Consider the following 12426-nt stretch of genomic DNA (forward strand, 5'->3'; position numbering starts at 1 on the left):
ACTGCTTACAAAACCCAATTAAAGGCGCATGATACAACGAAACATAATTCATCAAAATTATTCTACACTCATGATGTTAAAAAAGGTGGTGCCATTTTTTTTTTCTTTTTGTACTCAGAGTACCACTAGTCTAGAGATTTAAGACTCTGCATATCCAAAGTTAAGAATCAAACCCTTGACATTTGGTTAAGTATGAATGAGTCTCTTCCACTCAACCACACTCCTATGTTTTTTCTCACCATTTTTACTCTCTCCTTAGTTAGTCTATCAATTATTTCATATTTCATTACATTTTTAATGTTTATCACATTTTTTTTAATCCAACCAAATACTATAATACAATTTCTAGACGAAAAATTATATTATTATTCTATTTCTTGCCTATTATATTCTTCATGAAATATGATTTCTATTCTCTCAAAATTCAGTTTGGAGGCGTTTTGTAAATAACTTTAGTTAATTGGGTTAGTGAATTTGACTAGTTAATAGAATTAGCTAATTGTAGAAAAGTGTTTAGTAAATTAGTTGTTAGCTGATTATATGCAAAATGACTTTCTAAAAAAGTTGATTGAAAAAGTTTTATGAATAATTTTTTAAATTTTAGTATTTTGGAGCAGTAAACTGTTACAAAAAACCAATTAATCAAACACATTAATTGTTTAACAATATCAAACAGTTAATAGTGACAATTGATAAATAAACTAATTATGTTACTGTCTTTGTAAACCAAATTGCTCGTAAAGACTAAAAAAAAAGTCATTTTTCCTTAATTATTATTACAATTGAAATTGTTAATGCTCTGTACAATGTTCGACGCCTCGACTTAACCAGATCTAACTCTACTGAACGGCGAACAAAGCTCAGCGATCTGAAAAATAAAAATGGAGTCGGAAGTTGCCTCTGACGAAACATCCACCGTCGCCGGCCTTATCCCCCTTGCATCTGCCTCTCAGCAGCCTTACGTCTCCGAACTTCTCTCCTTCACTCTTGATCGCCTGCACAAGGTCCTTCGAAGCTCAAGTATACAATTTATCTCTGTATGTATATGTATCTTACTGAATTGCTTTTGGATTGCAGGAGCCGGAGCTGCTACGAGTTGATGCCGAACGAATTCGGAGGCAGATGCAGGAGGTGGCGGTGGGAAACTACCGCGCTTTCATCTCCTCGGCCGATGCGCTGCTTGCTATTCGAGAGGAAGTTTCTTCTATTGATAAACACCTTGAATCCATGGTAATTTCCTGTCTGTTACCTTAAATTTCTGTTAATTTTTTCATGGAGATACAACATTGGTGTTGTACTACAATAACAATCAAGTTCGTGATGTTGATATAGTTAATTATCTAAAATGGCACAAACTTTTCCCCAATTTGGTCCAAACTTCATATAGTGAATTGAGGGATGTACTTAATATACCGCTAACAATCATAGCATAGTTGTATACTTTCTCATTGGTTGCATGCTTAAAGAAGATTATAACACATTGCTAAATGAGCATCATGTGCCTAATCTCTCTTTCTAAGTACGAGAACTAACTGAAAGTTGGATGAAACCTTTGACTTGTGCACTATGGTTCTTAGTGTTATCTTATTTTCTTGCCTCAATTCATGACTTGTCATTGTTTTACTGTGGGATTATTCTAGTGATTTCGGGTAAAGTTCTTGCCTTTTTTGGTAATTAGCTCTTATTTATATGCTATAAGGTGTTAACGAATCTTTGATAACTAACCCATATTGATATACTATAAGATGTTAATGAATTTGTCTTGCACCCAATGAATCTCACCTTGATCAGGTGGTTGCCTCACCAAAAAAAGTTACACCATGCAAATAAATTATAAATTCCCTGTTTTCGAATTGTAATGATTGTCAAGAAGTCTGTTCAGCATTTTCATGTTTTCCCCTATTTATTGTCCAGACCTTATTACTTGTAATGCCTTTCCGGCTGCATGCAGGCATGTGATCAATGACTGACTAGAAACTGTGCAGTAATCTGATCTGATCTTCTTTATCTTTTCCTATTACTTCAATTTGTAACTTTAGCTTATTCTTTAGTTGGTGCCTTTTTATATATCATATTTCTATAGAGAATGGGGCTTTAGAAGCTTGTACCTCCCTTTCCTCAGGGAAATCAGAAGAAAATTTCTCTATTATTCTTCATGCTTGTGGTAATGCAATCCAGAATTTTTGTAGGCTATATTCAAAAATTATTTTAACTTTGTTTTCCTTCTTTGCTTTATGGATCATTCAGACGAGAATTTTAATAAATGTAAGGACAAAGTGTTGATGGTACCTCTTCTTCTTTTGCAGATAGATGAAATTCCTAAGCTAACTTCTGGTTGCACTGAGTTCATTGACTCTGCAGAAGAAATTTTGGAGAAGAGAAAAATGAACCAAACACTGCTTGCAAATCACAGTACTTTGCTTGACTTGCTTGAAATTCCCCAGCTTATGGATACGTATGTCTTTGACAATGTTGAGGGATAATTTAATTTCTTTAGTTAAAGCTAACAAAAGTGTTGGGACTCACCAATTACATTTTAAAGAATTTTATTTTTTCATGCATGTTTCTGAATTTGAGTTTCTGTTAAAAAATTGAGAAAATGGCCACTGTGCTGCAGGGTTTGAAATGGTTAATGGCATTTTCTTATCAATGTGGTTTATGTGCTAATGTGCAATTACTGTTTTTTATTCAAGCTATACAATGCAATATATTGGCTAATAGATAGCATTTGATTGGTGTAATAGATTTTAATAGAACATGGATCTGAGTATGATCTTTGGTATTTGGCGGTGGGTATCATTAGAGTTTTCTTGCTCTATGTCTATAATTGTTGGTCCATAAATCACATGTGTAGACTTGTTTTGTATTTTCTTTGTTCTTTTTATTAATGGATGTGGGAAAAATGAATTTATTTATCCCTTCATTTTGTAGATGTGTTAGGAATGGAAATTATGATGAAGCTCTTGATTTAGAAGCATTTGTTGCCAAGCTTTCAACAATGCACCTGAAGTGAGCTTCTTTCTCCTTGTTTTCTTATATATGATTTGAATACATATATAAAGATGATGTAAGCTTTATTAACTAATAACCTTCTCTTTTATGCTCGCTTTCTTTCTGTCAAAAGATTGCCTGTCATCCAAGCTCTTGCAGCAGAAGTACGGCAGACCACCCAATCTCTTCTTTCTCAGCTTCTCCAAAAACTTAGATCAAACATTCAGGTAAATTTTTATGTCCTGCCAAGCTTGGAACACCAATAGTAGTTCAGAAGCTCTTAAATTTACTCTCTGCATTCCACTTTTTATAGTTGCCAGAATGCCTCCGTATCATTGGATACTTGCGTCGAATAGGAGTGTTCAGTGAGTATGAAATGCGCCTACAGGTAACTTTCAATCTCATAATAGGTCTTACCAAATGTCGTTCCATACCTCTACTTCCTCTTTCTTTCTTTCTTTTTTTTTTTTGAAGACCCTTTACTTCCTCTTTCTAGTTAATGCATTTTTCAAATTCCTCACCCGAATGCATTTTTACCCTACAGTTTCTAAGATGCCGTGAGGCATGGCTTACTGGGATTCTTGATGACTTGGAACAACGGAACGCTTATGAATATCTCAAAGGGATGATCAATTGTCATAGAATGCATCTTTTTGATGTTGTTAACCAATACCGTGCAATATTTTCTGATGATACATCAGGAAGGGAAGAGAACTATGATGGTGGGCTTTTATTCAATTGGGCCATGCATCAAATCTCTTCCCACCTCAGAACTCTTAAGGTCATGCTTCCCAAGATCAATGAAGGAGGATCCTTGTCAAATATTCTGGACCAGTGCATGGTGAGAATTTTTATTTTTATTTTTTTTCTTATCCACATATTTGCCTTTTGTCAATTTCTGTTTTTGGGTGTGGTTGGACATTCATGTAATATTTGTAGGTAAACTTTCTAATAATTAGCACAAAGTTAGCATACTTCTATTGAGTCTAGACTGAGAGCTTAGTCTCTTTTAGGTGCTGCCAGCCACTTGAACTTTGGAAGTTTTGGTATTGACTGATGTAAATTTCTCAAGTGGGTTTGCTGTATTAGGAAGACAAGATATTCAGTTTTCTCTGATTAAGTTTGATGCCATTATACTTATTATACATTTAAGGCATCCCAACGTTGCCCCCTGATGTAACCAGATTGGCTGGTCCTTGAGCTATCTTAATTATTCAGAAACTGATAAGTTTAAAACATTGCTTCTTTTTATTCGTGAGCTTGCAACTTGAATATGATTATACCTTATCCTGTATTTAGTTATTTGGATTTTACACTTGCATGATGGCTTCTTCCATCTGTTTGTGTTTACAGTACTGTGCTATGGGACTTGGTTGGGTTGGATTGGACTTTCGAGGCTTGCTTCCCCCTCTTTTTGAAGAGTAAATTATCCAACATCTCTTCATTTTTTACAATTCTAAAGTTTCCTAAAAATCAAGTTTTCACATCCATTTCAATGTGGTTACTTGAACAGGGCAGTCCTGAATTTATTTACCAAGAACATGAATACAGCAGTTGAGAATTTTCAGGTATATGTTTAATACAGCTTCACCTTAGTCATAGATTTAGCTTCTTTTTTTTCTTTTTTTTTTTGTTTTGTTTTTGTTTTTGTTTTTTTTTGTTTTTTTTTTTTGTTTTTGTGTTTGTTTTTTCCTGAAGTATAAAACTTTTGGGTTGAAGTTCTTTTCTGAAGCATGACTTGAGATTATGTCTCACTTTGTTCCAGTTGGTACTGGATTCTCATCGCTGGGTCCCATTGCCAGCAGTTGGCTTTCCTGCCAGCAGTTTGGGTGATGAAAGCCAGGAGGATGTTACTCCTCCTTCAAGTCTGATGGAGCATCCGCCTCTTGCTGTTTTTGTTAATGGTATGTTTCATGTGTTTTCGAACTGAAAAGCCTTAGCTTTTGTATTAAAGGTTTATAGATCTGTATTTATTTCAGGTGTATCTGCCGCAATGAATGAATTGCGCCCATGTGCCCCTTTAAGTTTGAAGCATGTACTTGCTCAAGAACTAGTCAAGGGATTGCAGGCTGTCTCTGATTCTTTGCAGAGATATAATACAACTCGCATGCTTCGAGAGAACGAGTCTGTGCTTTTCATCTCACTTTGTCGAGCATTCATTGAGGTGCGCTCTCTATAAAGTATAAACTCAACCTTTTCTAAAGTCTGAACTTGCAATGCCCCCATCTCATTCACCTCGCTCTTGCTCAGGTTGCTTTTCCACATTGTGTTACATGCTTTGGTCGTTGTTACCCTGGTGGGGCTACTCTAATAGCCGATGCCAAGAATTTATTTGAAGGAATTAGCAAGCTATTGACAACCTCTCCCTCTCGAGAACTTCCAAAACCAATTCACACTGTAGAGAACAAGACTATATCTGAAAATGGGAACTTGCCTTCGGTGGAGAATGACGGGACACCTAATGGCGATCAAAGTGGGGATACCAACTCAGAAGAAAAAGAAGAGGACAAAATTCCTCCAGTCAGCGAGGAAAAACCTGTTGATGAATGAGTTGCATCATGGAATGCCAGATCAATACAGAATTCAAGTTTTTAGTACACGAACAGTGCGCTAAGGTTTAAAAAGAGGCTGTACATTTTCTGCCATTATTCTGTCAGGTTTCTTGAGGATGAAAGTCTTGCCATGGAGTTTGTAATTGAAGCCACAGTGGATGAGTTCTTGTGTCTGGTGACTCTGCTCTTCCTCCTCATCTTGCTCATGGTGGCTGACGATTAATTCTTTGTAAGAAAAAAAGATTCCTCTTTTTTGCTATAAGATGAGTTGTATAACTTGTATTAGGTGAGTCTACTTGATATATAAGGAAACTAAAATATGATACATGAAACAGACATCTTTTCCCTTATGATTTATGAAACTGTCAAATAATTTGGATTGAAAATTTCCCATCAAACATTTAAAACCTACCGGGTAAATAAACAATTGGTAGAATCTCTCAAATTATATAATACATGAAAAAGGAATTGATGAAGGAAAGGATCATATTTTATTCCTTTACTTTAACACTGAAGGTGGGATGGAATTGGTTGCATCAACTTTTTTAAACCAATATGGTTGGCGTGGTGGTTCAGCACCTCGTCCCTTAAGCTATGAGGTTGGAGGTTCGATTTCCATCTATGTGGTGAAAGTTGGAATTGTGTGAAAGGGTATCCGTGAAGGAACTAGGAGGAAGGGTCATTCCACACCCTTAGAGCATGAAGGACATTCTCATGATTCATAAATGGTTAAGGGCATTTTATCAAATACTTGGTGCCCTAGACATCCCATGCTTCCCTTTTCTCAAAGGTCAAACATTGTTGATCAACCCCTCAAGCCTAGATTAGGTTGTCACTTCCTAACCAGGACCCATCATGTTGATCAACATCATCATATCGATCAAGTCTCATTCCCCTACTCAACCAATTCAAAACCACAATATCTAAAACCCTCTACATCCCTATCACCCTATTAGGAATATACTCAAACATTATAGATGATGAAATAATGAGGAATTCAATAAGAAAAGCACAATCCATCTTAAACACAAGATCACAAAACAAAATAATCAAAACACAAGATACTATTGCAAGAAATGTAAATGAAGAAAAACTTTTCTATTGAAATGGAAATTCTTCAATCCTTTGATCCTGCAATGGCAAGTAAATCTTGTAATTATAAAGTGAAATTTGACAAGTATTATATTGAGAGCTAAAAGTGTTTGAAATCAGAAAAGGGAAAAAGGGGTCTAAAAGCTAGTCTCAAGAAATCCTAGAAAAAGTAAGAATTCTACTCTATTAGATATGACATCGGTTAAAGCTATTAACCAACGCCGTATCAATTTTTTTTTTTTTAAAATTAAACGATGTATCTAACCGACATCGTTTCTTTGATGTACTACATCTGGAGCAACAACGTCAAAAAAAAAAATCGACATTAAAAGTGTAAAAAAACCGACGTTAAAAGCCTTATTTGTAGTAGTGATACTAATCTATGATAATGAAATTGACTTTTTCCTTTCATAGGCTCCCAGATATGTCTGTGTAAGGAGGCTCGTTATGTCCGTTATGTGCCTTGTAATGGTTGGAACATGATCCTGATGCTGCCTATTATGCAACCCGTTAAGTTACGAGCGTAACACCACTCGTTCTAGCAAAAATGGGGTTTTGATGCTCTCAATTACGAGGCCTATTACGTGCATAACTCCCTTCGTATGTAGTAGCATAATTGGCTTTCTGGTGCTCTTTGCTATGACCCTTGTTACAAGTGTAATAGACCTCGTAATAGTAGATTAGCAGAATTGGACTTCTAATCATGGACGTTACAAGTTTTGTTACATGTGTAATAATGCTTGTAATAATAGGTTTTTGCTTCTTTCCCATTTTTGTTCCATTTTGTCCATTTACCCTTAGCCTCAATTTCCTACAAAATATAAAAATGCCTCAAAGTTAGTCATTAATCACATTTTATCACAATTCAAGACATTTTGAACTCAATAAGAACAATTCAAATCCCAAATTTGTCACAAAATGCCCCTAAAAAGTAGTGAAATTTGGCACTTATATATCACTAATATATTGTCTAAACCCTTAATGAAAAACTAACTCTCTACTTTTATAGCTCAGGATTTGGTATGTCATGAGGCCTGTCACGCGCGTGATGAGGCCTCGTGACAGTAGAAGATGACTTTCCGAAGCAATCCCCTACTTTGCGTATCAATTCTGCTTTCTAACCCATTTTCACCTTGCAAACGTTCGAATTAGACTTTGTGGTGAAGTTGTAGCTTTTTTAATTATCTTTCTAATGTCATTTGGATCAGTTGATTTGGTCGTTCCTAGATTGAGATATGATTGAAATACCGAGACATCGCCTAATAGAGAAAAACATAGCAGAATTCAACCCCTTAAGGCTTGGTATTCACTCCAAAGTCCACTTTTCTTCATGTCCTTTGCTCATTTAAGTTGGTCCCCAAATTATGCCATGATATTTTCAACTCATTCTTTTTTCACTTTCTTGATCTCACACGACTCTCATAACACATCATTGTGCCAATATGACTTCAAACATATCTAATTTACCCCGTAGAGCATAGCGACACCTAGCTAGTGATGGGCTGCCGAGCGCATGGGCAAAGCACTACCTCTGCGCATGTTTCTTGCCCCACCTTTGCAATTAAACCCCAAGTTGCACATAATATAACCAGCCTAATCTTCCTTTATGACCCATCGAACACACCAAAACTATTGGGCTCGTAACCTACACCCCATCAAGTAGATAAATGTCTCTAACACCAAAGTCATAGTCAAAATGGTTGTTTAGTCTCATATGAGACTTATTTGTTTAGTCTCATACGTTTAAAATTTTTAAAAAGTCATAAGTTGAATTTTGAAAATGATTCATTTATATTCTATGTTAAATTTAGTTTTTGTCAAGTTTATAAAACTTTGAAGGCAAACTATCATTATATATAATGACCGGTCTTGTATTCATATCAGCTACCCAAATTATAAGTTGTACAAAAATTTAGGAACTGTTGAGTCAAAAACTTTATAACGGGGTGTTCGATTCAAGGGATATTTTGAAGTAATGTAAGATTTTTGAGAATTTTACATAATTCTTGAACCAAATAAGAAAATATATATGATATTATCATTGATGACGACATGAGACCCGGGAGGCCCAATTCTAGGGGGTGTGCATTTTTATTTCTAAGAAAGTAAGAAGCTGTAGCAAAATAAACAAAGGAGATACTCTTTTCGAGGGGTTTTGAACATTAGACTTCCAGTATATATAACAACACAAGCACCAACCACCTAATTCTACCATTCAAAATATCATATACAAAAATATAGGATGCTCTATTTACTCGTGTGAAGATCGTTGGTATCCAGGTAATAGGGGACACGTGTATGGCCAAGACTGTAGACTAGCCGATGTTGTACATTTGTCAACCATCTGGAAGGCCTTCTACACTATATAAGACATCCTTATTCATCCTTGAGTTTGCTCAATCCCCCAGGTCTAATGGCTTGATCGAGATCCTAACCTTTGGCTCATATATACCAAGGTTTGATTTCTAGAAACAGCATTATTATTTCTAGTCTCTCACCCCAAAAAAATTATTATTCCTAGTCCATTCTTTTGGATATAGTATTTATTATTTATTTATTTATTATTCGGGTCGTCATTTTATGTCAATATCTCGAGCTTTGTACATATTCTTTTGGGCCTAGCACATACTACTATTTTTCCACCATCGTTCTGTACTTTCATACCCGATTTATGGTGGATCCGATCCCAACAAAACCATCATTGGAGCCTTTTGTGGGGAACGCTACAAAAAGCACGCATTCCTAGTTTCTACCCTTTCCTTTACACAACAAAATCCGAGATACACCAAAATAGCCTAGTTACAAAGCAAATGTTCTCCGAAATTATCGGAACACCTTAACATGCAAGATTGCAAGGCGGGGATAGCTTAGTCAGCGAGGGTTAGCTCCACGCCCAAAAGACGAGAGGTCCGACATGCATTATAGTCAGAGGAGGGATTACTATCAGCAGGACCAACAAGGGTCCCCCGGTGGTCGAACTTAGCTTTCAACACTTAGCCCGAGAGATATATAACGGCTAGTGGGTTGCCCATCATCCTTGGGTTCACTCAATCCCCCTGGTTCAGTGACTTGAGGTCATAACCTTTAACTCATATACTAAGGTTCGATTCTTAGTAGTAGCATTATTATTCCTAGTTCATTCTTTGAGCTATAGAATTTATTTATTATTCAGATCGTCGTTTTGGGTCAATATTTCAAACTTTGTATGTATTTTTTTTAGGCCTAGCGCCTCAAACTATAATACTACTATTTTTTTTTATCCCATTCTGATATGTATTTGGTATTTATGGTGGACTCAATACCAACAAAACCATCAATCATACGGAGTATTTGCATTTTTAAAGCTATATGAGATAATTTGAACAAAACGTACATACTAATTCCAATGCAAAAGCATGGTAATGTTACAATGTTAGAGCATCTACATCTGTACATATTACTTGGTTTTTGGAACAGTGCCTGCTGAGGTGGAAGGGTGAGAAATGGAAAGAGAGAAGAATGGTCGAGTTCGACATGCAAGGAGGGTTTTTTGAAACAGTAACCGTCAGCTTCGGAATCCTCACGCTAGCCCGTGTCATGTGTAACTAATGCGCCCAGCGGGTGCGTCTGACGCGGGCTGACAACTTTTTTTTTTTTTTAAATATGATTTGTTTGTTTTTCTTTCTTCTCTCATTTTCTCTTTCCTAATCACACTTACAAAAACTTCTCAAAAATCGCAAAAAAACTCCATTGATAAGGATGCTGAGCATCTTAATCAATGGTTATTAGGAAGTTTTTGGTACAGTGCATGCTTATTTGGAGGTGAGAGAAATGAAGAAAGAGAAAAAAAAAAAGTTGGCTTGCAAAAATGGAGATATTGGAACAGTAATGCCTTACACGGACTTTAAAGCTAGTTGCAGCCATGTATGCGTGGCTTTAACTAGCGCGCCTAGCGGGCGCGTGTACTACACGCGCGACAACAATTTTCTTTTTATTTATTTTTTGTTAAATCAAAATTTATATATATATATATTTTTTTTCATCCCTCATATTTTCTCTTTCCTAATTACACTTACAAAAATTTTTAAAAAATCATAAAAAAAAACTCCATTGATAAGAATGCTCAATGCACAACACGCACTGTCCTATCACAATTATTCATTGTAAAAGACAGGAGAACTAATTTCTTTCCCTCTTTATTTTTCTTTTGACCAAATGAAACAAAAGTTAAAAAGATGAAATTTCTATAATCTCTTGTACTACACTTTTTGACGTTTTGAAGTTCCCTGTTTTAAGACTGTCTAATGCGCTTTTTGAACCTTGAAGTATATTTATCTGAGCAATTCTTTCAATTTTATAAGTAGATCCTACTACTATATCAATATATGTACACTTCATTATTATTTTCTTTACATTTATATATATATTTTTTAAAATATAATAATAATAAATTCATTATTAACAAATAAAGAGTACATTTTTTTAAAAGTCAACAAAAACAAAGAAAAGGACTAAAAGCTAGCTTATATATTGTCAAAATTGCAAGTTTAACACATAATTGCAAGATTTACAAATCAAATGTTGAATTAGCATTTAAATGAAAATAAAAATATTTCCAATGATGCCACGTAAAATTACAATATGAGCAATTACATGGATATTTAGTCTTACTTCTTAAATATCTTGATTACACACACACACACACAAAACATTATGTGATAGTGTGTAGTAACTTTAAGGTAAGACCGTTCAAGCATATAAGCATGTTTCGTAGTACTGTCAAAGCGGACCGGCCCGCCCCGTTAGACCTGCGTCACCGCGGGCAAAATTTCTGGCGAGCTTTTGCAGGCCGGCCCGTTAAGCCCGCGGGCCAAAATGTGTGTAACCCTAACCCGCCACGCGCTGGTTCGCGGGCCCCGCGGGCTTTTCATCTTTTTTTTTTTTTTTAACATTCACAGTGTATTACTGTGAATATATATATTTACAGTAATACACTGTCATATATATATATATTCATAGTGTGTGAATATATATATATATATATTCACAGTACATACTTAGCCCGCGGGTCAATTTTGGCCCGCCCCATTAGGCTCGCATTTTCGCGGGTTTATTTTTTCATGACCCTAACCCGCCCCACCGCGGGGCGAGTGCGGGTCAGCCCGCGGGCTTTGGCCCACTTTGACAGCCCTAATGTTTCGAGCTTGTTTCTATGCTCTCAAAATTCAAATCATCATACTAGCATCAAGTAATAAACAAAAATTTATCAGGATGTATGAATCATATATCTAAATTGTTAATCCAAACTTCACTACTTCAGATTACCAAATGAAGTGTATGGCTTTTTGGAATGATATCCATCCAAACTGTTGATTGGCATACTACTCATGCTTCATATTTCATCAAAGTATCCGTTTCTTATGATATTATGATTTATACTCCGTAACATATAAAAATCGACAAATAAACTATAATATGAGTCTTCCTTGCATGCAACAAATATCACAAAAATTCAGTGCTCTAAAATAAGTGTATAAATACAATATCTAGATAATTTACATTGCATTATATATCATTAATTTAATTACTTGTCGGTTAGTTATTGCAAGATCTTGAGGTACACTTATATTTTGATATTCAGTAAGTATAACTATATTAGAGAAAACTCACCTGGAGTAATGGGATAATCGGTTGAGTGATTGTTGGTTGACCAAATATAAGTCTATTTAGTGACATATCAATAAACCAAAAAAAATAAAAATTTACACTTATCTTAACACCCCCCCCCCCCCCCCCCCAAAAAAAAAAAAAA

General features: G+C 35.5%; 1 protein-coding gene across 1 annotated transcript; it reads left to right on the top strand.

Annotated features, from left to right (window-relative positions):
- Positions 1-791: 791 nt before the first annotated feature.
- On the top strand, positions 792-5929 carry LOC116000437 (conserved oligomeric Golgi complex subunit 8). Its single transcript, XM_031240529.1, has 12 exons — positions 792-1004; positions 1078-1230; positions 2307-2455; positions 2932-3009; positions 3125-3218; positions 3305-3379; positions 3536-3832; positions 4345-4412; positions 4505-4559; positions 4757-4895; positions 4971-5155; positions 5242-5929. Exons 1-12 carry the CDS (start codon positions 882-884, stop codon positions 5539-5541), a joined length of 1716 nt encoding a protein of 571 aa, XP_031096389.1. The 5' UTR covers positions 792-881; the 3' UTR covers positions 5542-5929.
- The last annotated feature ends 6497 nt before the right edge of the window (positions 5930-12426 follow it).

The sequence above is a fragment of the Ipomoea triloba genome, chromosome 1 (genome assembly GCF_003576645.1).
Source record: "Ipomoea triloba cultivar NCNSP0323 chromosome 1, ASM357664v1".
Taxonomy (NCBI): domain Eukaryota; kingdom Viridiplantae; phylum Streptophyta; class Magnoliopsida; order Solanales; family Convolvulaceae; genus Ipomoea; species Ipomoea triloba.